This window comes from Herpailurus yagouaroundi, unplaced genomic scaffold (assembly GCF_014898765.1).
Source record: "Herpailurus yagouaroundi ecotype Mexico unplaced genomic scaffold, PumYag 221, whole genome shotgun sequence".
Taxonomy (NCBI): Eukaryota; Metazoa; Chordata; class Mammalia; order Carnivora; family Felidae; genus Herpailurus; species Herpailurus yagouaroundi.
The window spans coordinates 10,239,853-10,266,880 of NW_024412452.1; the positions used below are offsets into that span (position 1 = coordinate 10,239,853).

Genomic DNA, 27,028 nt, shown 5'->3' on the forward strand with positions numbered 1-27,028 from the left:
GGCTCAGCTCATAGAAAGGAAAATATAGAATCAACTACAGTCTCAAACCGCTTCCTAAATGTTGCCTGAGTCAGAAAAGAATAGACAACATCATAAAATCGGTAGGGTGGGGTGGCAAGGGAATGTAATCATTCATTTGGTATAACCTGGCACTCCAAACAAAGGCTCTATTATCTTTAGCTGAAAGCTTTTAGGGCATACGGAGGAAGTGAATGGGATGACCCACTTGAGACAACACCAAAAGAACAGAGAATTTCACAGCCCTGGAAGATGCAACAGGCAGACAAAAACCACTCAACAGTTCACTGTGAACTGGGACACACCTTCAATACCAGCACAGCTCAAATTCCATTTTCCCCTCACCTTTCCCCAAACAACCAGACCTTTCAGTTAGCCTGTTTAGACAACACTTGATCAAACAGATCACTCTAGAGCACACACACACACACACAAAATAAGTTAATGGTTATTTTATTGTAGAAGAAAAAATATCCTGAAATATTTGTTAAATAACAATACTTCCTGACAAAAATCATTCTTCAGGGTTTTCAAGCCCCACCATCTGGTCAAGGTGGGCTGTCCCTCATCCATGTAATAAGCTTCATTAATATTGTCATAAACCACAGAAAAACCCAAAGATTTTCTAAATGGCTTCCAAATTTCTGCAGAGATGCCCTTAAAAATTCCAAAGGTAAACAATAAACAAGTTGGCAGAGAAACCAGAAGGCTAGCTGAAAAGAAAAAAAATGTTAACAACTGGTGAATCTAGAACAAAGGGTATGTAAGTGTTCACTACACCATTTTAACAACTTAATTTTTTAATTGCAGCCAGACTGAAAAGTTGTCTTAGCATGGTCATGCTATTCTCCACACTTGCCTAAGAAATACAGCCAATTATTTTTTTTCAAACCAGAAACAGAAAATCAGTTTTCCCCCAGGTGATACTCACTTTCAATTCTGTCTAAAAAAGCTTTCAGAGCTTTCTGGAAAGTTTAAATTAAGGGGCTACAGTACACTGGTATGGTTTTATAATTCTTGGGAGGTGTTCAAGTCAAGTTCTCATCGAAGGTCTGTGATGGTCACTGCTCTGTCCACAACGGTCACGTGGCTGCAGCTCTACAACAGGGAAAAAGAAAGAAAGAGAAAGTCCTAAAAAATTCTAAGAAGTCATTTGTTTAAAACTTACTTAACATGCTTATTCTGACCAGTGGTTCCCAGTCTGGAAGCCAGGCTGCTACTTAAATGGCAGTTATGGTAAGGGGTCTGGGAATCAGTAACTTTCTAATCCCTACCTGTACATAGCCTGAATCAACGTGGGCCCATATATCTTCATTCACTTTTCAAATGAATGTATATTCTAGAGACATTCACAAAATACAGACTTATTTGAAAGAATTGCTGAATTCGTTAGTTTTTTGGGGGTCACTATGTCAACCAGCTAATACAGCGTACCCACTGACACATGGGGAACGCTTACTTTTGGCATGCAAAGAGGCCTTTATAACAGAAAACCTGGGCACTTTTCTTGCAGCCTCTGTTTCATCATCCTGGTACCTAGACACTTATTACATTCTAAGGCAGACTGACCTATTTTTCAACAGATCTGTCAGAAAGTGCTTTCTCATGCTCAGCTGAAAACTCATTCCACGAGGTCTTAGTTTTAGTTCTGGGAGTCCTAAGAAATGCACTCGATACCTTTCTACACAACAATTCTTCTGAAACTTAAAGCCGGTTTTCAGAGCCTCCCTGAGGTTTCACTTCTAAACATCCCCAGTTCCTTTTATGTGACAAGGTTCTGAGTCCCTTTTCCATACTGGTCACTTTTTAATGAACCCAAAAGAAATAACACCCCTCAGCCAGCAAGGAGTGAAGCAGCCTATCACATTAGATTTGAGGGGCAAATTGAAACATACTGCTCTAACAGCAACTGAAACTTTTTATTCACAAAATACAACTTAGGAAAACAAGCTTCCTAGAAAGGTCATAAAAATCCCTATTATTTAAGCAAAATGGCAAAATCAAATATATTCTACCTATCTTAAATGGCTTTTTTCCTTTGAATTCAAATCCCTTATTGAAGTACAGGCTTAGCAACTGGTGTTGACGAAGGGGAAAAAACCTAACATTTAACAAGCCAGCTCCTGCACCAGGTGTTTTCTGCATATTACTTCATTTAATCCTCTCAAGAACCCTATCAAGTAGGTATTACCATCACTGTCATTCCCCTTTACAGATAAGAGGCTGAGGCCCAGGAAGATGAAGTCTGATCAAAGTCAGACAGTCCTTCGATGGCAGAGCTACGACTCAAATCCACTGCTATCCCACACTGCTTCCCATGTATGTCCTTATTGGGAAGATTTGAAAAGATAAGTGACGAGGCTAATCTTCTATGTGGGTCAGAAAAGACAATGCACCTCATCAGCTCTGACCGTCCTCCCTGCTTGAAGCACAGCCCTGATTTCTTCTACACAGATACATACGCAGAAGAGAGGTGGATCCTTGCTGTGTGGATGAAATCCTTTCTGGCGACAGGAGGAAATCTCCTCTAGTCCATGGTCAGTTAGTTTAAAGAATCCAGTTCTGCAATAAGAACAAGCAGGCCCAAATCAAGCAAAGGTGTCTACCCAGTCCCAAACACACACATAGAACTCATTTTGAGACAGCTTCAAAACTATGCTGGCACACAGTCTCTTTTCTGGTGAATGAATCAGAGTTAGGGAATGACTCATCACTGCCACCACACTAGTTTTGCTGGGAGAATTCATAGTAAATAACAGGATTTAGAATGAAAAAGAATTTAACTGAGATAATTTGTTTGATTTTAAATTCTCTATCTGACATCAGTCTTTTGAAATTCCCATTGCTTCAAGTCAAACACTTCAAATTTCTTATGTCCTTTTCTTAGAAAAGCATTGAAATTGTTGCTTTGATATCTTTTTAAACAAGAATAGTAAGAGTATCCGGATATGGTGCTTAAAAGGAAACCTTTTAGAACAGCCAGTTAATACCACAGTCTATATACTTTACACAGAACAAGGTCTTCCAAATAGAGAACTTTTCCTTGGAGGCTTTTCCCCACTGTCTCCTTGTAATGCCCAGAACCACATCTATGTACTTACTCCTGGAACTTGGGGGAGCAAACAATGGCTATTGACTCTGGCAACATCATCTGGTAGGAACAATGAGTGTGGAGGTCAACACTGGAGAGGAAGGCGGTCTGCGTGGGATGAGTCTGAGAAGAGAAAAACATGTCTGAGACCCTCTGAGTGAAACAGCCAAGCCTGGCCCATAAAGGAAACAGACCCAAATGGTTCTCAATAGCTGGCCACCATCCCCTCACAAGTACAAAGTCACTGGCAGCCACAAGAGGGTATGCCTGAAGTTCATTACTTTTGAGCACTGTAAACAAATATTAGGTTAACATGAGTAGGAGAGGAAATTCATAATTTCTAATTGATCATCAAGACTTATTTGGCCCCTCACAAGCTCTCAGGGCAATGGAGAGTCATCCATTCTGGGATAGATGGTATATACTGTCCAATATTTCAAAATGATAAAAGTCAAGGACTGAACAAACCACAGTTGGATGAATGATTCCTCTTCCAGACAGAAGTGTTAAAAGGTCAAGAATGAGTGTGGAGCTCTACGGGCAATGACAAAAGCTGTCCTATGGCTAAAGCATACCATCCAAGGATAGGAGAAGCAGGGGACAATAGTAGTTACATCATACAAAGGACCCTATCTTGTTTGGGAAAAGGACCAAGATACTGAAATTTGAGGGTAATCAGTTAAAGCACCATCGAAATGTACATTCAGTTTCTATTGCTTTCAATCATTTAATGTTTTATTGAACACATTCTTTTTTACAAATGAATAACCATATAATGCCTTATGTTAATCTTAGAAGGGTGTGACGGTAGAGAACAAGAATGGAAAAAGACGACCCAATATGACTCAAAAAGACCACCAACCTTCACTGACAGAAAGCACAGAAAATAAATAAGTGTACTTGATCAGCATTTTCAAACCTGCCATGTACAAAATGAAGCTCCTGAGGAGCCTGTCAAAAGCACAGGCTCCTGTGCCCCACCCCTAGAAATAGCCATCCTGAAATTTAAAAAAGCCATTCAATGATTCTTATGTGCAGCATCATCTGAGAAGCACCACCCCACAGAATGCTGTGACCAGCTCACTGTGGAAGAGGCCTGCAGGACAGGAACGTGTTAGCTGAGTGCTGACAGCAAATCCACACGCAGATCCTCATCGGGCAGGTAAGAACTTTGGTGACTACAAAGGAAAAATAGTTTCTACCTAATAATATGATCCTACAGACTGCTGGGGACAAAAGGCCTGTGCCAACACCTTTCATCCCACAGTTAGAACAAAGAATTTTAACTGGGAACAAACGAGGCCATGGAACAAGCTGATCCAGGCCTCTGATCTAAAGTAGAAAGACAATATAGGGATACATAGGAGCTCAATAAATAATTGTTAAACTAAATCAAAAAACCCTGTCTTGAGTCTCTATTCCCCTCTATTGTGCTTTCTCTTTCTCCTTCCCTTAACAATTGGATTTCTTGAAAAAAATAGTTTTGTCCATCATGCTGGAGACAGAGGAAGGCATTTTTATGAAGAGAAAACAATAAACCAAGGGGGCAGAAATGAACAAGAACAGCAGATGCTGGGGGCAGCCTCGGTGCCTGGATGGGAGCAGAGCAGCCATAGGACAGGGATACGAGCTAAGGCAGGGCTGAAGCCAGATGAAGGAGTCTCCCAAATACTGGACTGGAGGCTCACACAGTAGTTGGTGATCAATACATGACCATACAAACTTTTTGACCCGGGAACCTGATTTTACAGCTGGCAAAGTGGAGAAGGAAGAACTGATCTTCTGCATAATTCTCTTGCCAATTTTAAGATCTGAGCAAACCTTACAGCCTGCTTGTTTGTTTGTTTTTAATCTCCAGTTAGGAAGGAATGGCACAGAAATTATCATAGGGGAAAAGAGCTGAAATACTATAAACATCAGCTCTAAATTTGTTCCTAGCTGAACCCTGATTTAGAAATCCTTTTATTCATTTGCGGCTGAATTCTACCTGCAGTCTAAACCGTGATTATTCCAAACTTTCCCCCATCTCCTCCAGTTCCTAAAACCACCCGTCTCCCTCCTGCCAGGCAGTGAATCTAGACTGCAACACTGTTGAGTGAAAGGAATTCCATCAACCCCTCCAAACAGACCTCCAAAATCTCTGTATCTTTCTTTCTTCCTTCAATTCTGTCTCAGAGGGATGAGTGTTTTCTCCCCCATATGAAGATGAGCCCCCTTTTTGTACTTTTGATTTAATACTTTCCTACCTCCGCATTCCCTTGTCTCTGCCCCTTTACATCTCCTCTGCTGGCTCCACTATGCTCCACTAAGCTCTGCTGGCTCACTGGGTGTACAAACATATTGAAACAACTACATACAAGAATGTAAGTAAACCTTAAAAATGTTGAGCAAAAGAAGCCAGATACAGAAGAATATGTATCATATAATTCTATTTATATAAAGCTCAAAACCAGGCAAAACTAAACTGTTGAGTTCAGGGATATGCATTTAGGGTAGTAAAACTATAAAGAAAGCAGAGGACTTCTGGAAAAGTCAGGAGAGAGACTGCCTGTATCAGAGGGGAAGCGGACAGGGCAAGAGCATGGGGGTGGGACCATGCCTCTCACAATGTTCTATCTCTTGACCTGCGTCATGCACGTACACAGATGTTTTGTTTCATGATTCACTGAAATATCCATTTACCCTTATGTACTTTCTTATATATTTCAAATACAAAGGTTTCAAAAAAACAAAATCAAAACAAAACACATGTTCAAACCTTTATGCTAAACCATAAATCAAGCAAATATTCTCTCAACCTGGGTACTCCTTAAGCCACCATCCCATTTTCTTCCTTTCCCCGTGAGCTAAACTCTTCAAAAAATTGGTGTGTAGGGGTGCCTGGCTAGCGCAGTTGGCAGAGCACGTGACTTTTGATCTCAGAGTTGTGGGTTCAAGCCCCATGTTGGGCGTTAGAGATTACATAAAAATAAAATCTTAAAAAAAAAGTAGTGCCCGTCTCACCATGACCACATCCTTGATCCCCATTACTTCTTAAACGTTTGCAGTGCTCTTCCTCCTCTGGCTCTGTGCCTTTACACTGTCCTTGCCCTGCTCTCACGCCTCTTTGCTTCATTACCAACTATTCCCTGCGCTCCCCTGGGTGGCCTGCCCCCAAGCTTGCTCTCCATTCTTCTCCAGTGCCAAGGCTTCTCGGGTCGGCTCTATGCAGAGGTCTCCCAGATCTCTTTCCCACCTTGACCCTGCCCCCCGGCGCCAGCCACACTGCCAACTGCCTGATAACCACCTCCACTGACAAAATGTCTCACGTACACTTTAAATTCAACATGCTCAGAACTGAACACACAATTAGCCCTGCTTCCAAAGTAAGCTATCCTCCTGGAGCCCCTGTTTCTGCTTATGGGATAATCATTGCCAGCCCTGTGAGTCAGGCCTGCTCTCTGTCATCACTGGCTTTTACTCATCATCCTCTCACTCATTCCCCACATCCTCTGAAATTCAACATTCATCTCCTTCCCAAATTCAATGCCATCACCCTAGCTCTCATCATTAGATTTTATCAGCACGCTAACCTCTTAAATGATCTCCCTGCCTCGACCTACTTTAAAACTGCCTTTATGTTAGATATACTAAAGAATGGCTTTGATCATATCATTCATTGCTCTACTCAAAAACCTTTAAAAGTTCCCCACTTACTAAAAAGCAGAACTATTCTGCCTATCCACCCAAGATCCTCCCCCCAAGAACACTGCTCCAATGTATCACATTAAAGCCTATTTATCTACTACGATTCCTGACATAAACCCCAAACTGGACCTCAACGTCTTAGGAACACAGTCTGCTTATTCCAGTGCTGCCCCCTGCATATGGAATTCTCCCTTAGCCTATCTTGTCAAAATCTTAGTAAATCCTGCCAGGTGCAGTCCTTCCCTCCTCGATTTGATTGTGCTGTTTGTACTTCTCGAGGCACTTGGCACATTCTGCCTCCCGGGAAGACTTACTACTTGTCTCTTTGTCTAATCTACTTTATGAGACTAAAGTCATGTCTTTCTCAAATTTGTATCCCCCAGCAGATAAGAAAAAAGTTCTCTACTTCCCATATACTATAATGGAAGATACACAATAGAAGGCAAATACTAATGTCACAGAATGGAGAAAGGACACAGGCTCATGGGACTGCCTCCCAGGTCAGTATTTCCCAAATTGTAACATACAGGTATGTGTAATCTCCCCAAATCCAGAAACGAGCTGACTTGCTTGTATGTAAGCCTATCACACAACACGAAAAGTAGCTTGGTTTGTGGAGTGACCGGCTGAAAAGGAATAGGAAGGAAAATGCAGAAATACTCTTTAGGGATAGAATTACCTTTTACCTAAATATCACCAGAAGGCTACAGAAGACACTTGAAAATCCACTATATTAAGGACCCTACTGGTTTACATAAAGGTGTATGCTGCTTTATGCTTTAACAAAGACCAAATGCAAGCATTTGAATTAATTAACTTCCTTGGTTCATTAAAATATTTTCAGGATATTTTCAGGAACACCATTTGTATGAAGTAGGCAGAACCTCCACAGTCAATATCCACATATACTCTAGGCCAGCATTTTATCACCATTCACACTCACAAGGAAACTGGGACTTTAGGGAAAGAAGTTCATTTTCATTAAACCATTTTTTTAAAATGAAGAAAATGAAAAAACCCTAAGTAGTTCCCAGAAATCAATACTGGAGTGGAAGCAGTCAAGTATGCTAGGAACGTCAAGTCTGCATCTGAAAGAGGGAAAAACCTTCATCTAAATAATCTGCATGCAATTCACTTTGCTCAAAGAAAGAAACAAGCAGTGTGTTTACAACATGGTGAGAGAAGAGAGGACTAACCCTCAGAGAGCTCGGAATTGCTTACATGAATCCAGCCCAGTGTGATGAGACCCTGCTGATCCTGTATGAGGAAAAGTTCTTCTTCGTTCTCGGTGTTGCAATAATCCGACCCGGCACTTTGCTTGGGGATGAGAACATGGGTAATGGTGAATTCATTCCTCATCTGTCAAAGGACAAAAACAGCCTGTCACCACTCCCTGGCACTTGTGCAACCCCACGTGGTCACAGCTGTGGCAAGTTAAACATCTATACAAGCGAAGGCCCTTCCCACCCCAGCAAGAGTCCTCGTGCTCCTTGAGTCCCTCACCTCAGCGGTTCCCAACCTTAGCTGCTCACGTGCACTGCAAAGGGCACTCTGCAAAGCCACAGGTGCCTCTGGCTGCAGCCACAAGTGTCTGCCTGTGATTCCCAAGAAGCTCCAGGATAGTACCATTTCTCTTCTTTTGCTCATGTCTAGGGTAGCTTCCCTCTTACTGTTTCTCTTAGTCCTTCTCATCCTCAAAGGCTCAGTGTTAGTCTATTGCCTTCACTCATTTATTCATTCAGTAGTTAGTAATGGGTTCTTCAAGTGCCTCTATTCAGTGATCTTTCCTTCCTCCCAACTCCTAGTGCTCTACTGCGTATACCATTCAGCGTGCTATTTCTCTTCGGGGGTGTAGTTCCCATTGCTCCAAAATGCTTTGGTAGGTTTTGTGGACGCATGCTGGGCTCATAGCCTTACATATGTTATATTCCCAGGCCTACCATAAAGCAGGTACTCAGAAACTGATATATAGGTAACACTGACTCTTGGTCTCCCAAGTTTAGAATTAGCTATTTCTTACTACTAGAATTAAAATAATCAGTTCGATTCAAGGGACTGAAGAAATCAATGAAATGCAAGGTCACCAAATCCAAAGTAACACTGCATTATGCTATCCATGGTTCCTTCTGCAGAGGGATCGTTGTAAAGAGTAACTGACCCTGGATATCTTCTCTCAGAGTCACAGGAGGCCAAGGGGGAAGAAACAGGCTCAGCTCAGGAAAGCGTTTGTTTTTTACCAGTTTTCCACAGAGAATTCCACATGTCTCTACTCCCCGGGCAGTGTTGGCACTGGCTAACTGGAGGAACTGCGGGCAGAGCCTCCCAGGCACCACCACATGGCGCAGTCCGTCGATTGTAGGAGCTGTAATGGAGAAAGGAGAAAAGTGTAAGACCACAGGGAGAGGCTTCCCAAGCAGGCCCCAGAGTAGGCAGTCCTGGGAGGGCAAAGCCAAATCACTGGGGTTCCTCGAACTATGGGCAGTGAGTGGGGATCTCAGCCTAACGACAGAAGGAAGAGGGTTGTGGGCACAGCCATTGCAAGTACATTACTTTAAGAAAACAGGCTTTGGGGCGCCTGGGTGGCGCAGTCGGTTAAGCGTCCGACTTCAGCCAGGTCATGATCTCGCGGTCCGTGAGTTCGAGCCCCGCGTCGGGCTCTGGGCTGATGGCTCAGAGCCTGGAGCCTGTTTCCGATTCTGTGTCTCCCTCTCTCTCTGCCCCTCCCCCATTCATGCTCTGTCTCTCTCTGTCCCAAAAATAAATTAAAAAAAAAAAAAAAAAGAAAACAGGCTTTAATCACTCAAGATGAGGGTAACCTACTACTTAAAACAAGTTCTTGGGGTGCCTAGGTGGCTTGGTCAGTTAAGCATCTGACACTTGATCTCAGCTCAGGTCTTGATCTCAGGGTGATGAGTTCTATCCCCACATTGGGCTCCATGCTGGGTGTGGAGCCTACTTAAAACTAAAACAAAAACTGAAAAACAAAAGAAAACAAACAAGTTCCTGAGCTATCCAGGAATTCTCTGTCACAGTCTAACACAGAGGACAAAAAAAATAACCTCCTCACTCCACTGAGCTTTTATTTTTATTTTAAGTCTTTTATCTCAGATAAGAATATTGGAGAGTACGACTTATAAAGAAATACACCAGAGATATCCTGGGTAACAGAAAATACTTTGGATAACTACCTAATGCTGAATCTATTCATTTAGAAGAACACTAAAGTGCCAAAACAAAACCACGAAAAACACATTCTGGTCCTCAAAAGAGGCATGAATGCACAGAGCAGCTTATAAGCCTGGTTCAGAATGCCAAGGATAGGCCCAGTCCCTGGACACCACGGAAAAGCCCTGAGAGAGAGCCCACAGGCTCAAATTAGGGTGCTTTTCATGGTCACTTTTCATTTAAAAAAAAAAACAAAAAGTACATGGGGTGCCTGGGTGGCTCAGTCGGTTAAGCGTCCGACTTCAGCTCAGGTCACGATCTCACCATTCATGGGTTCGAGCCCTGTGTCAGGCTTTGTGCTGACAGCTCAGAGCCTGAAGCCTGCTTCGGATTCTGTGTCTCCCTCTCTCTCTGTTCCTCCTCCATTCGCATTCCATCTCTCTCTCAAAAATAAATAAAGATTACAAAAAAAAAAATTTTTAAGTGCAAAAGGATGTTCTGTTTCTGCACATTCAACAGCGAGCTCTGAATTGCTGGAGAGGTAACAAACCAGGGACCACACAGTCACATGATAGTCTGATGACAATATCTGAGGATTCTGAATTAAGGCTTGGCACAGTCCTTTCCTTTCAATTCCATAATCACTTCCTGAGTGCATTCCAGTGCATACACTGTGCTTAACCTCCAGGGAACACAAATATGAATAAGACTCAAGCCCCAACCAGTAAAAAGTTAAAATCTAGTTACTGACAAATGACTACACTATCAGGTAAATGATGTCAACTGCATTACAGATAATAAGAGCCCTGAGAGTTTCAAGAACAGAATCAATCTGATTGAAGGGAAGGAGACCTGGCAAAACTTTAAGATGAGCAAGGAAGGCAGAAATAGAGAAAGGAGATTTTAGGTTCAGGGCAAATATTAACACACCTCTTTGGATAAGCTAGTCCAGGGGCTGCTCCGGGAACACGAGAGTCCAATCTGACTGGAGCACGGAATACATGTGAAGGAACAGGCAGTGGTGGGAGATTAGCCTGCCAAGTATGTGGGGAGAAACCTAAAGGCCAGGCTTTGGGGTCTGGCATCCCTTGCCCACTCTCACATTGCCCTTTGAAGTGGATCCTCTGCAACGCTGACTTCCTCATGTGATATTTGAAATTCCTTCCCCAAAAGATCTATTCTAATAATCAAGGTATAATCATCATTTTGCCACTATTGTTATTTTCTCAGATAGGCAAGCTTTGGCGAGAGGAGGAAAGACTGCTAATAGCTGTTATGACTAGACTGAATTATCACTGACTACATATAGTATTTACCATGACCAAGCTCCTTAAGGATTGGGAACACTTCCAGGGCAAACAGCATTCGGTAACCCTTTTTCACTTTTTAAAGGCCAACTGCTGAATTGTAAAGTGGCGCTGTGAAATTTCCCTTCCAGAGAACCAACAGTGGTCTCTGGTTCACTGAACATTTCGAGTCTCTATATAATCCTTAAAAGCTGAGGGTCTGACTTTCAAGGACATTGTGAGCTCTTCCGAATATCGACCTGGGGCCAGGTAAGTTACACGGCTTAAGCAAAGGCCACTTTCATACTATGGCCAGCGTGACAGGACACAGTATGGCAATACCGATCAAAGGGGCTTCTGTGACCAGAGCCTGATGAGTGGGATAATGGAGGTAATCTTAGGCAACCCCCTCAGAATGACACTCTGTTTGGCTGCCCCTGAGATGGAAGAGGGCATGAACAAGTGGACTCACTACTTTCTGAGTTGCTCAACGCTCCAGGTTTCAAGGACCTGTCCACCACGGGTGGCTTGGCAGGCCTTCCCGCCGTATTACAGTCCGCAGGCTGTGTGGACGTGGCAGGTACAGCGGGGAACGCATCTGGGGAGGGCTTCTCCAAGTCAGGCACCAGTGGGCCCCCTAGGCCAGGGTCCACCTTCCCAAATTCCTGCACGATTTTCAGTCGCTCCTTTTCCAGCTCCTGGTTCCGGATCATCTCCTCAAAGGCATGGAACTGCTCCTGCTCCAACTGCTGCTGTTTCTGCTGTGCCACCCTCTGCCTCTCCTTCTCCAGCTCCTGCTGGATGGCCACATTCCGGGCAAGCTCTTCCGCTTCCCTCTTCTGCAAAGAAAGGAGTTAGGCTTAACAACTGACACCTGGGTGACTTCACATCTCGGGGGGACAAGGCTTTGCGGCAGGGATTTCCTAAAGCGTGCCCCTCCTCTGGCCCAATTTCCCAACACGGAATCTGTGCCTCCCTCGGCAGCTCATGTCTGCCCAAGTGGTCACCGCTTGTGTCTACCAGGCCACGGCAGACCTACTCTTCAAGGACAGTGACGGTCCCGACCCCCTCAGTACCCTTCCCCAATGGCTCTTACTAAGACATTTTCTTCTTAACTGAAATCTTGATGCAACTTACTGTTCGCGCTGCATAATCTGTATCAGACACAGTTTTATTCTCTAACTCTACCATGTATACATTCTGTATCCGAAGGGGGTCTTTACAGAATTTTAACCCAAAAGGAAGCCTCCAAAATTTAGCTGGTGACTAGCTCAGTATGAAGTGACATTTTAAACTAACAAGAAACATCAAGTAACAATCACCCTCATTAAGGTTTTCACTCACTCGGTACCTTAGAAATATATGCCTCATAGCTGTTTACCTCTCTGCTGATTTTCAACATCAGAGTCCAGAACAGGGCTCAGCAGGGCGCTACAAAATAATCTGGAGTTGCCGGCAGTGTGAATTTCACATCTGACACAGACCACAGGCAGTGCCTTGGGAGTTTCTCCACGTGCTCTAACTAACTCTTCCTAACAAGAAGCATTTGAAAATAGCTTGAAAAACAAGTATTATAAACAGGTATAACCAAATGTGAATCAATACCCCAAAATTCACTGATCTAAAAACTTACGTTTCGGTGAAATGTTTCACTGCTCTTAGGTTCTCCCTCTAGATATAGCACATAAGCAACAGATTTTCTGTCCCTCTAATCACCCTCCAGGACAAGCAGGCTAAATATGTTAGAATCCTCAGCCTAAACACTTGTGTTCTACTCTTTTGAGTTTCTTGCCTTTGCTGAAAAAAATAAACTATGACACTAAAATCACAAGACCTGTTAAAATATCGTATTGCAATCCTAGGGCACAGCCTAAGAAAGCAAAATAATTTCCTTTTTATTATATACTTACCTTTTCTTCATTATATTCTGTATATTCTTTGGTATATCGTTTCAGTAGCTCTGCCTTCAGCTCTTCTGCTTTGGGAAATGCAATCTCCTTTAACTTCTGAGACACAAAAATCAAAAACTGAGAATTAGGATAATTCCTAGCTAATGAAGTAGAGAAGTAAAGTGACTTAAGACAACTTGGCAATGGCAACAACGTTTCCAAAAACAATGCAAAATACCCCCTACTGTCCCATACCTGCTACTTCACAACTGATCTGGTGAAATGGCCTTATTTCCCGTTGGCGGATTTGATGCTCAGATGCGGACACCACTACTTTTACCTTGAAGTTAGTCTGTGCTGCTTTGAAGCTTTTAGATGGGCAACAGTGAGAGTGAAGACCCACCTTTACTGTGTCTTTCTTTTCAGGAATAACAGCCAATTTGTAATCCCGATGCTTTGGTAGTTTCTCAATAAAGAGCCTAAAGGAACAGATCAGAATGATTATCATGCAAAGAAAATGCCCAACAGACTCTGAAGCAAGGTGACTCCCTTGTCTTGCACCCACTGCAAGACGGGTTTCCAGACATTCAGGGGAGGGATAATACACACCCAGTGACCATGTTCCCCACCCACCTCCAACCCTATGTTTCCCTCCTCTCCCAAATTAGGTGCACAGGAAGCACTAGACTCCCACAACTAAAACGATGAGGGGAGAAAAGCAAACCTACCTTGTGCCCAAAAATATACCTCCAAAGAGATTCTTTTCTTATTACAGTGACAGGCTTCCAAAGGAAAGGGCCTCTGTCACAAATTCTTCTTCAAATAACAGTTTGGCAGCCAAGGGCAGGAAACCCATGTTCTATGATTAGCCCTGTGACCTTAACCTTGGCTTCTTTTTCTTTGGGATCCATCCTCCTTCAAAGCAGAATATTCCTTGCATCATACTAAGCACTAAGATGCTTAGATGGTACATGTGCTATGTATATACTATGTGCGTGTTACGTTGTAATTTGCATTATGGTCCTGATAAAAAGTTCTTAGAGAAATATAAGGGCTAGATTTTCTCTTTACATTTTGTCCCTGGCTGTAAAGCTCAGTGGGAAAAATATTCACAGATCTCTAACATTTATGATGTCTATGTGGGGACAGTGAAAGCACAAACAAGTATTTGTCACAACTTGTCACAACCCAAAGTAGCAGATTAAGAATTCCAAAGCCAGAAGACCAGTTCCAGAGTCTGCTCTTCTAACCACTGTATCACACTGCCTCCACATGGTCCTGGAATGTCCAGAACTGTTGGGGGGGGGGGGGGGGTACTGAACAAAGACGTCTTTAATAGAAGTAAGTTGTAATATATACAAGCTAAGGCCCAAAACAAATCAATTGAGGGGAGTTTGCCCACAGTTCTAAAATACTGTACTAGAGTTGGGACTAACTGACTCTTTTCTACTTTCTGCCCACGGGGAGTAAACAGAGGAAGACAGCTCAGTAAGGGGAAAGAAGATGACCCCCACGAGAGCAAACTCCTTTTATTTTTTTTTTAATTTTAATGCTTTTATTTAGTTAGTTTTGAGAAAGAGTGGGGAAGGGCAGAGAGAGAGGGAGACAGAGGATCCGAAGCGGGCTCTGCGCTGACAGCAGTGAGCCTGATGCAAGACTCGAACTCAAGAACTGTGAGATCATGACCTGAGCCGAAGTTGGACGCTGAACCGACTGAGCCACCCCAAAGCAAACCCTTTTTAGATGAGCCCTCCTCCCTTGGTTCTATACTAGGCACATGAAATTTTTATCTCAATCCAATTTGACAAGACCCTTCAGCCAAGGATGAATTCTAAAATCAAAATGATTCTAAAACACTTCCCTTTGGGTTCATGAAAAAGATATAAAAGTTTCCTTGAAGTCTGTATTTAAAATAAATACAGATTTGTTTGTTCACCAATAGAGTCTTGAAGACGATGTTGAGATAAGTAAGACTAGTTCTTGTGTTCAAGAGACCTGTAATTCAATGACTCTCCCTTGGCCCTAAAACACTAAGGTACCTGTTCATAACTTTAGCAGGCTACATGTGCTTTGTATGAAAGCCCGAATCAGCCAATATAGTACCATGTCGTATAAACACCACACTTTATATTCACTTGTGCTATCAGCCTGAAGAACTGTGAAGTCCCTGAGGCCAGAGATTCCTGTGTCTTGTGCTTCTTTGCATGTCCCTCTAAAGCTGGGACAGTGCCTGGATGAAGAGGCACTCAATAAATATCTGAGGAATAAAATGGTCTTAAAACCTTTGAAGGAGCTGAGTAAAAAAACCCAAAGTATAAAAAAGTACATATAGTATGCTATCTTATAAGTATGAAAGGGGGAAAATTCTGTATGTGTATGTACACATACATTTACTTCCAAGTACACAGTAAGTCAGGAAACTAAGGAAAGTAGACGGCAGGGGAAATAGAGCAGATGGGACAAGAGTGGGAGTGAAACCTCTCACCATACGCCTTTTTCTATCATTTTGATTTTGAACCATGCAGTGGAATCTAGTTTATAAGTAAAGATGAAACTTCTAGAGCTGTACATGAATACGTTTCTCTTGTTTCCACAATTGTAGTCAATTTTCTGAATGGGGAACATACAGGCAGAAGGGTCTCTTGAAAACAGAACTGGCAACGTTGCCCATTGCCTGTACAGGAGTCAATAGCGCTCAGCGTTTAGTTCGCAGCCTGCCTGGGCTCAAATCCTGGCTTGGCCATTACAAGCTGTGTGAATTCCAGCAAGTTACTCAGTCTCACTACCCTTCTTTATATGTACGTATGTATGTATGTGTGTGTGTGTGTGTGTGTATGTATATGTATATGTGTATATATATATATATACATATATATATACATATGAGTTATATATATGGAGACAAACTAGTACTACCTGATAGGGTTGCTGTGACACTTAAAGAGATTAAAAAAAAAAAGTGCTGAGCACAGTGCCTTGAACCTAGCCAACATCTACTATGATTGCTCTGTATGCTATATGATTGTTTTTCACTAATAAATAAACAAAACTTGCGAGCAAGAAGAACAGATGAAGATGTGAACACCAGGGCTAGAAGTGTTCTAGGTGTAGAATACCTGTGGCCCAGAGGTATACTGTTCTCTGGGTTAGATCTGGTTGCAGCCTAGAAAGGGAAACGTACCAAAGCAAAGATGTGTTGGCAAAAACACAAGCAAAGCAAACTATTAGGACGATGGGGATAAAAAGAGATATGCAGAAAAGGAAACACAAAAGGTAAGTATATGAAATGGTATTCAACTTTACTTATAATGAAAGAAATTCAAATTAAGATGAGGTACCATTTCCATATATCAGATTGGCAATGGCTTAAAGGTTGATTATAACCAGTATACACAGGGTGTTGGGAAATGGGTGTCCTTAGACACCCTTAACAGGGCTGTAATTTGATAATACGCTGTATTATCACAGGACTGTAATTTTCTTGGGGGTGGGGAGGGGAGACAACTATTCAAATTTTAAAATTTGTATATCCTTTAAACTCACAATTCCACCTCTAAGAATTTATCGTACACAACAGTACAAAGATATAAGACTATTCAATATAGCACTGGTCATAAAAGTAGAGAAAAACTTAAATGAAAACTTAAATGCCCATCAATAGGGGAATATTTAATAAATTATGCTGCACTCAAATGTGAAAAACAACATAATCATTCACTCATTCATTCAACAGATATTTACTGAGCATCTACTATGGGATCAGGCATTACTGTAAAGGCTGGGGATTTGGCGATGAACAGTCATAAATCCCTCCCAGCAGAGGGTGTGCATTATAGTGGGGGGAACAGACAATAAAACAAAACAATATATATATAATCAGTGCCAGGAGAAACTCATTAATAGGGAAGGGGAATAGGAAGTGACAGGAGAAGGAGTAAGATTTTAGATAGGGCAGCTAAGGAAAGCATTGCCAAGAAGATGGCATTTAATTAAGGACTGGAAGGGAGGAGGCCATAAAGAGACCTGGGACAAGACCGTTCCAGGCAGAAGAAATAGCCCTGAAGAGAATGAGATGGATCAGTATGTCCTAGTATGGAAAGATATGACTCTTAAGAAAGCAAGCTGTAGAACAGAATATATTGTATGATCTCATTCAAGCTTTAAGAAAAAAAGGATAAACGTGGGAGCCTATGTGCTTGCACAGACATATACATTTTCCTGGACACACAAGAAAGGACAGTGGTCACCTCTGGGGGATGTGACTCTTCTTTTTGCTTTAATAGTTCCCTCGCTGGATACTTTGAGAAAAAAACTAATTTAAAAAGCCAAGCAGAAATTCTGTAACATGGATGGCTAAAAGACTCTCCTCTTATTTCTTCCTATCTTAGAAGTTACTGAGCAAAGTGAGCACGATCACAGATGAAAACCCTCTTCAGTCTGTAAGCCCCAATCCCAATGGAAAACATTGTCAATGCAGGTGACAGACAACTTTCAGAAAGCAGGTCTGTGTTATAGGAGGCTCACACAGCAGACGAGAAGTGCCTAAGTCCTCTGTAACTCCCTTCTGTGTAGCCTAGTCAATGACCATAAAAAGCTGTGAAAGAATTCACTGCCTGGATTATTGTCTGTGCTCATCATGAAAATATGTACTGATTTAATATGCTGAAGATCCTGCTATACTGGGGTCTGCAAAAGGCAAAGCATGCCTACTCTGGGGGGGAAATGTGCTTCAGATCATTAAGATGCCTGAACTGCCCAGGGAAAAGAACAAACATGCCTTTTAAAATCCGGAATTGAAGTACCCACAAAAGGTCTAGAACAATGACTTGCAATAGTGGGGGAGGCAGAGGAGTGGTGAGGTAGATGCCTGCTCCCTTCCCTCCTCCCTCCTCAGTAGTAATAATTGCCAAAGTGAGCCACTGTTACTGACAAGAATCTAACCAAGTAAAATGCGGTGGAAAAACAGACTGAGAATATTAAGCCAGAACTTTTTTGCAACTCCTACAGCTTGTCAGTTCACAGAATCAGAATTAGGGTCTTGAAGATACCTGCAAGAAAAATGAAGGTAGCTACAAGTTTCGCTTCAGGTCAAGCCAATCCAACAAAGTCCCAAATTAAACTCCGAATCTAGCAAATTAAGTAAATGAGCTGCTTCATGCCGCCATCTTCTCACTGAGCTCTCCTCCAGGGCCTACTTCATCATATTAAATGGTCCTGTAAGTGGGCACCATGTACAGGGACAGACTCCCCATATTGATCTTGCCGTTAACATGGATATTCATGTCACTCAAAGCAACCCCAAGTCACAGAACAATATCAATTTAAGTACTCTTAATCCTACCCCTGCTTGCCTATTCAAGAGTTTACTGCGACAGTTAAACTCTCTTTCTGTGCCGTACTATCAGCCTCTCCTTCTTCACAGGTTCCTTTCCATTAGCAAATAGTATGCTCTAGAATCTCCCATCTTAAAATACACACCACACATTCACATACTCCTTGTCCCCCTTCAATTACTTCCTCATTTTTCCACTTCACTCCTCCTACCAAACTCCTCGAAAGAGTTATCTATGCCTGGGCTTGGCAAAATACAGCTAATAGGTCAAATCTGGTTTGCCATCTGTGTCTGTAAATGAAGTTTCGTTGGAACACGGCCACACCCATTCGTGCATGTGTTATCTAATGGTTGTTTTCACACTACAAGACAGAGGTTGTGACAGAGATCAAATGGCCTGCAAATCCAGAACTATTTACTATCTGGCCCTTTACGAAAATATTTGCCCACCTCTGGACGGGACTCACGGTCTCTACTTTCTCATTGTCCACTGACTCTTCAGCCCACTCCAATCTAATGTCTTCTTAGTCCTTCTGGTGAAACTGTTTACCAAGATCACTAATGACATCACGACACCAAACCCAAAACTTCACCCATCCCATCTGACCCTTTCTCACACAGCCTGGCCACTCTCCTGCAAATGCACCATTCTCTCCTGGATTTCCTCTTGCCTCTCAAACCTCCCTTTGAGTCTCTTCTGCTGGCCCGCCCTCCCTCCCCAACCAACCTCAGGTCTCTTCTATAGTCTTTTTTTTTTTTAATTATTTTTATTAAAAAATTTTTTTAATGTTTTTATTTTTGAGATAGAGAGAGAGAAAGACAGAACATGAGCTAGGAAGGGGCAGAGAGAGAGAGAGAGACAGAATCCAAAGCAGGCTCCAGGCTCTGAGCCGTCAGCACAGAGCCCGACGCGGGGCTCGAACCTACAAGTGGTGAGATCGTGACCTAAGCCAAAGTCAGATGCTCAACCGACTGAGCCACCCAGGAGCCCCTATTCTACAGTCTTATTATTAAGCTTTCTTGATCTTTGAATGTGTCAGGAATCCTTCTGGCGTCTGATGAAGCTCATGGACCCCCCAGAATAATTTTTTAAAGATATAATACAAAACATAAAGGATTACAAAAGAAGCCAATTCTACTGAAATACAGTTTTCAAAATATAAAAATTGTAACATGTGCTTCTTTATTAATATATTATTAATACATTTTAAAAAGGATCTCTAACTGTGGCTTCAATAACAGTACTGTAATTCAGAAGCAGTGGCAAGTGTTAAATGCTATTTCGAGATATCAGCATCAATTGTAATGTGATATAAAAATAGCGATTTCTATTGGTGACATTGTGAATATTATTATTACTGTGCAAAATTGAAGGAAATGCTGAATTTTAGTTAGAGGTTAGTGGAAACAAGAAAAGTTTTTCCCAACCGAATTCATGGAGTCCAGATTCTACCTCTGAATCCCTGTGGGGTTCCAGGACCCCAGATTAAGACCTATATGCCAGAAGATCTCAGCGGTTCTCACGGCTTCAGAACCGTCTATATGCAGGGGACTCCTAGGTTTGTATCTCCAACCCACACCTCTCCTCACTTCAGACTGGTACATCCAACTTCCTAAACTTAACACCTTAACATGTCAAGAAAACCAGGCCTGAATTCTTGAATATCCTCTCTACTCAACCCCTTTTCTACACCGTTCTCCCCATCTCAGTGAATAGGCCAGCACATCCTAAGTTACTCATGGCAGAAACCTGAGATCAACCTTGATACCATCATCCCTCCCAAACTGTCAGTAAGTCCCATAGACTCTACCTCCAGAATACAAATCCACCTGCTTCTTTCCATGCTGCCACACTCCACCAAGCCATCAGCCTCTCTCTTGAATTGCCATTAAGAGTATCCTAACTAATCTCCCTGCCTTCTCTTAACACACCCTTCACCATTTGCAACATGGCAGCCCCAATTTATATATTCAGAATATAAGTAAGATTAGGTCATAACCTCTCTTAAAACTTAAAACTTTGCAATGGCTTTCTAACGCTGTCAAGATAAAATACAAACTCCTTACTGTGGTCTGCATGATTCTGCTCCACCTGCCCTCAGCCTCATCTTATTCTCCCCCTTCAACTGCTACCCTCCAAACATGATGATCTTCTTTCAATCCTTAGAACACACTAAGGTAATTCCTACCCAAGAGCTTCTGAATGCAATTACACCTGCTTTAAACACTCTGGTCTATGCTCTTGGAATGACCAACTCTATGGCATCCTTCAACTTTCAGTTTATTTTTTTATTATTTTAAAAAAAAATTTTTTTTCAACGTTTATTTATTTTTGGGACAGAGAGAGACAGAGCATGAACGGGGGAGGGGCAGAGAGAGAGGGAGACACAGAATCGGAAACAGGCTCCAGGCTCTGAGCCATCAGCCCAGAGCCTGACGCGGGGCTCGAACTCCCGGACCGCGAGATCGTGACCTGGCTGAAGTCGGACGCTTAACCGACTGCGCCACCCAGGCGCCCCTCAACTTTCAGTTTAAATCTTACCTTCTCAGACAGACCTTACTCTATTTGACACCCTTGGTTATTCTCTGTCACAGCACTCTCTTTGTTCCTTTCACCGCATTTGCCCTACTTTGAGACTAGACGTTTATTTGCTTACCCGTTTACTGTCTTCTCCTATAACTAGAAAGGTACACCAGTAAAGGCAGGGGCCATTTTACTTCCTATATATCCAAGACCTAGAGCAGTGCCAAGCAGGTAGCAGGTGTATGCAATATACATTTGTTGAATGAATATGGCCTGAGGGCAAGGGGCAACAGAATCCAGAAGGTCCTTCAGAAAATACTTGGTAGAGTGATTCTGTGATTCTAATTAACTTTCTCAATTATGATTCTTTGAAGAATTGTGCCCAGGGGCCTCATTCTGGAAGAACTCTCCACAAGATTACTGGAAATATTCAGGAATATTATTTCTACTAGCAGCAAAAGAAAGGGACAGTAGTCAAGGAGATTTCTCGGGAAAATAAATTTTGTGCCCACTGTGCCAAGGAATAAAAAAACTCATAATAGCAAAAGAGAGGCAAAATTTATAATTATATATTATTATTACATACAATTATAACTCTATGAAACTTTATCAACACTGAGGTCACACAACAGGGCACGATGGCATGGATGGACTGCACGATCTCTGAGGACACAGGCACTACTTCTAAACTTAAAATAGACAACAGCAGTCCCTTTTCTACTAAAGGGACTCTAAAATCACAGTACGAATCCCAGGAAGTCTGCTTCTGTGCTACTTTTCTTTAGAGTACTGGTTCTCAACCAGGGCAATTTTGCCTCTTAGAGACCATCAGGTAATGTCTGGAGGCATTTCTGCTGCCGCAATTCAGTGAGGGGGAGGGGTGCTACTGGCATCTAGTGGATAGAGACCAAGGATGCTACTAAACACTCTACAATGCACAGGGCAGTACTCACAACAAAGAACTATTCCACCCCAGATGTCAATAATACCAAGGTTGACAAACCCTGCTGCGGAGTAGTATGGGATCAAAAACTTAACATGATACAATTGAATTACATTGATTATTTTTGGGAGGACATATAAGAAACTAGTAAGGGTGACTATCTCTGGGGAGGGGCACTGAGATTTTGGGGAAAAGAGAAGTGATCGGGAGACTTCATTTTTAAATATATATATATCCTTTTGTGCCTTCTGAATTCTCCACCATATGTACATGTTACCTTTTCAAAAAATACCTAAAAATAACCAAAAGTAGTCAGTGTGGCTCAACACTATGGTCTCAACTCTAGCTTCAACTCACAGAACATTACCAAAAAGAAAACAAACAAAAACAGGGCCTATGTTGTAGACCGAATCCTGAATTAAGAGTTAGGAAATCTGAGTTTTGTCACTCTAAAGTGTGGAACAAAGACGATCACTAAGCCCAGAGCATGTTTCCTCACATGTAGAATGGAAGGACAATGTATCCTTTCAATGCACACACAGCTATGAAGATCAAATGGAATAATGCAGGTGAAATACCTTAGGAACTACGAAGAGCCATACACACACATTATAGTTATTATTTTTTTAAAGGCCTTGGTATTATTATAAAAGAACAAGACCAGAGATTATAAATGAGATCCTTTAACAGTATTCCCTTCCTAAATTACACATCATTTCATTATCACTGGGGATTTAGAAGTTGTCCCTGTTAATTATACTGACATCTATTTATGCTGCCTACCCTAAGAAGCTAAGTACCTCAAGGGAAAGGTCTTATGATGAGTCACATGAACTGTAGGCGGTCAATACTTACTTGATGATTTGCGTGACTATAATAAAGGTTAAGAAGAAAAACCTTTTTCCTGAATCACTCAATTTGTGACAAAATAAGTAGAGGTGAGGAATTTTGGCTCTGCTACCCCTCAGCAATAATGCTATGATTAGCTGCCTCAATAGAGGACAGGAAAAACACTCATCAATACAAAACATGTGTAGTTTAACCATCATCTCCCTTGTCTAACAGCTGGGCCATGTGGGCACAGGCCAGAAAAGCTAGGTCTCTTACTCATGAAATCACTGAGTCATGAAAATAACACTTTCAGTACTCATGACTCTTTATGTCAAGGACAGTCGGTATGTAGGAGCTGCCTGCAAAAATGATTAATGCTAATGATGTTGTAAAGTTCTCTACTTTTAGCAATTCTGGGCAGAATAAATGAGCACATGAGCAGAATGAGTGAGGCATCAGTCACCGGAAAAGAAAAAGGAACCTGGAGGTGTCTTACGTGATATACTTGTTATAGAGGATGAAGGCATGTTCAATGTTGCCTTCCTCAGAGTAAATGGATGCCATTCGGATAATCTCGACTCCAGAGCGGAAGTACCGTCGGGGTGGAATGTCTTCATTTATCTCCACTGCACTACCCATCTGGGAGAGAGCCCTCACCCGGTCTTCGGGCGGAAGGCTCACGTCTCCATGGTCAGACATCAGGACCAAGAAGTTCTGAGACAGAAAAAACAGGTGGCATCAGCACCATGGTCCCCATCACGGCCTAGTACACAGTAACTGGTTATCCCACAAACTTCTACCTTATGAAGAAATTAAGAGAAAAATACCATATGCTGTGGCTTGTATCAAAGAAAGTCTCCTTCCTACAGGAAAGCTGAGACCCTCAAGGAAGCCCACAATGTCATCACAATGACAGAAGTATTGGCAGACTCAAAAGCCTACAATCTCTGTGCCATAATTACGTGGTACAGGGAGTAAACTATAATGGGTGTTCGGCTCTACTCTTCAAGTTAATCATTCTCTCTACCATTAGGTGGCCCTGCCATAAAAGGAAGGATGGTATCTTATATTTTTGGCATTATTTCTCCTACCAGCTACCCATTTCCATCTACTCCAGTACCTGACATTGTATGCTCAATGAACTTTCATAAAGATTTTTAACTGATTTCAACTTTGATCATTTGTATTTAATGAGAGTAACTGACATTTTTCTATGGTGTACTTTTTCACATCTGAATACAAGGTGAGGGGAACTGGTCTGGGAACAAATGCTCACAATCCTAGTTCTGCTCACTAAACCACTATTCCAGTCAATCCACAACATCATCCATCACATCAGGGTAAGGAATTTAGATCTAAACAAAACAAAACAAAACAAAACAATTTACTCAAATCTATCTTCAAAGACTAAGCATTCTTCAAACAACAAACAGGCACAAAGGTAACTGGGAATGCAAAAAACAAACCAACAAAAACCCTAAGAGTTTTCCCTTCCTGTGTTTCAAACCGCAGTAATTCTACAATCTTTCTAGATACTCTGCTGTTAGAATCAGATTCCAACTTCCAATCAGATAACACTCTACCACCATTTTCAAAAAGAATCTGGGTATTTGTTACACATTGAGTTACAGCACACCCTAGCCAGCACGTTCTGGTATATACAAACTGTATATACTAGAATTCAAGGCCCTAAGTCTACTGTAACCCATTTTGTCTTCGATCTTAAATTTGCTCCTTCCCAACAGAGATCTTTTTCCTCCAGTCAGGATTCTGTCCTGGATTCTGTCCAGAAATCCACACATTTGTTTCATTTGTCTAGCCACTGCTTTTCTGTTTTCCACTCCAGTCCCTCCCCAAGAGGTCTCTCTTGGCCAATTCTATCTCTAGGTCACACTTCCCCGAAGCTTCCTATCTAGACACCCTTACGAGTAGTCCAAAAGCTGTGCGGACGACCAAGGATGCAGAGGCATTCCATCTCCCCAAAGCCTTTTTAGAGGCTCAGAAAGCTGCTAAAACTTTCCTAGGTTGCCTCATTAGTAAACTCAGTCCAGAGCCCATTAAAACTAACTGAAGCAGAGGATGCTTGTTGCGCCTCAGTAGCTTTGAGAAGAGGTTCTTTAGGCGGATGGAACCCCCTCCCGAGGCCAGCAGTACTACAAGGCTGAGCAACCCTCCAAAGAGGAGATGCGGCACCCGCAAACAAGGGGGAAGAGAGGAGGAGGTCTAGGGAAGTAGCAGGAGTGCGCAGAGATGGTGTATTCAGTAAAGAGGGACCTCCTGACACCTGCTTGAGGCCCCCTTCTTGAAGGCCCTCAAACCCAAGCTGCCAACCCAGGGCAAAATTATCCAAGGTTTTCGGGTCTTTTGAGCGCGGCAGGCGGGGATGCACTGGGCCTGGCTGGGACAGAAGCCATCAGTGGCCTCGCGCGCGGCGGACCGGGCAGAGGGCGCGGGGGGAGAAGGCTGCAGGCCCCACACTCACGGCGGCCGTTCCCTTTCAGAGTCCGAACAAGCTCAGTGGCCCAACCCCACCCCATTCCCAGGACCCTTCCCCACCTGTCCCCGCGGACGAGACTCGGAGCTTCCGGAAACGTCACATCCGGCGCCCGCCCCTCCCACTCCCTCTGATCTACTCATTATACTCTCAGGAACACCGGATCCAGGGCGGCGAGCTGGTGGGCGGGGCTAGAACCGCCACCTGCGAAAATACGACCAATGAGAAGAGGGCTCCACGTCGGCCATCTTGGTAAAGGAAAAGCAACAAGGAAGAAAGGGAAAGCCAAGTAATTAAAGGAACCAATGGCCAAGATAACTTATGTTTTTAGAATCAAAATGATTTGGGATCGAGTTTCCTGCCAGATAGCCCCTATACCACACTCGCACAAATTCACAAATCAACATTCAAGGAGGGAATTACTGATTCAAGTACCTGGCTAAACTGACCAGGGTTTCTAAATCCATGAAAGAAAAACTCCTTAAAACTTCAGCTTGCTTTTGTCACTACCTACACAAAATTGATAGTGTGAGGTATCAGACTTCTATTGCCTAGAAAAAAACCTTAAGATCAACTTTTTTTTTTTTTTTCGTTTATTTATTCATTTTGGGGGTGGGGGGGGCAGAGAGACACAGACTCCAAAGCAGGCTCCAGGCTCTGAGCTGTCAGTACACAGCCCCTCACAGGGCTCGAACCCACGAACGGTGAGACCATGACTGGAAGGGAAGACGGTTGCTTAACCAACTGAGCCACCCAGTCACCCCAAGATCAACTTTTTAATGTTAGAACACAATTTATTGAAATCAAGTGTTTAATTTACAAGGGTCACTGTGCAAAGCAATGGAGCCACAAAGATCTGTATGACACAGTTCCTGCCCCTACAGCCAGGACAGGCAGTTATTTACACCAAATAGTTATTTACACCAAACAGTGGCATATTCTGTATACAGATGTGTGTATGTATGAATATATGCACAGTCTCTTTCCCAAGAGGTTCTTCAAGCCTGCTATTCATTTTCTCTCAGGAGACTTTTTATATCACCGCTCTGAAACTTTGTGCTCTCTGAGGATACGTTACTCACCAAATTTGGGGACCCTGCCTGTAAGTTTGTTAATGTGATGGCCTGACCTATCCTTCAAAGTCTAGCTTAGAGCCCCTGCACGGGTGTTAGCCCTTCTACCAGGTCAGTGTCCAAATCTCTAATTTCTCTGGCCCTCTGTTGTGTATCTGTGTCTGGGATTTTCCCAAAGTGATTCTATGTGGTCATTGGGTTTCCAGACTTAGGGATGAAAGCACTTGCCAGATTCTTTCTCCTTTAAAGCATAAATAGGCATGTCAGGGGCACCTGGGTGGCTCAGTCACTTGGGCGGCTGACTACAGCTGAGGTCATGATCTCATGGTCTGTGAGTTCAAGCCCCGCATCTGTGCTGTCAGCACAGAGCCTGGAGCCTGCTTCTGATTCTGTGTCTCCCTCTCTCTCTGCCCCTTCCCTGCTTGCTCTGTCTCTCTGTCTCTCTCTCTCTTTCAAAAACAATAAACATTAAATAGGCATGTCAGTGCAAGGCTCCACTATCAATTTTCCTGGATCCTCTGAAGATAACTCTGGGAAGACAGTTGTAAAGGGCACTCTGTTCTGTCTTCAAAACTCTTTCTCTACTGACTCTTTCCTTTCAGAATGTAAACATAGTGGGTAGAGCCTAAAGAAATTGAGGCACTGAGGGTGCTGGTCATAGCGAAGGCATACAGTGCAGTTGGACTCTTGGCAGG

At 42.7% G+C, this 27,028-nt stretch overlaps 1 protein-coding gene across 2 annotated transcripts; it reads right to left on the reverse strand.

Annotated features, from left to right (window-relative positions):
- Positions 1 to 455: 455 nt before the first annotated feature.
- Positions 456 to 25,412, reverse strand: STAMBP (STAM binding protein). Of its 2 annotated transcripts, none has more exons than XM_040458508.1 (10): positions 25,323 to 25,412; positions 23,263 to 23,480; positions 13,540 to 13,615; positions 13,158 to 13,253; positions 11,720 to 12,086; positions 9,034 to 9,158; positions 8,018 to 8,155; positions 3,120 to 3,232; positions 2,481 to 2,580; positions 456 to 1,116 (listed from the first exon to the last, which is right to left on the reverse strand). In XM_040458508.1, exons 1-10 carry the CDS (start codon positions 25,401 to 25,403, stop codon positions 1,060 to 1,062), a joined length of 1,371 nt encoding a protein of 456 aa, XP_040314442.1. In that variant the 5' UTR covers positions 25,404 to 25,412; the 3' UTR covers positions 456 to 1,059. The 2 variants fall into 2 exon arrangements, with proteins under 2 accessions (XP_040314442.1, XP_040314444.1); XM_040458510.1 differs by lacking the exon at positions 25,323 to 25,412 and adding an exon at positions 25,249 to 25,319.
- Positions 25,413 to 27,028: the final 1,616 nt, after the last annotated feature.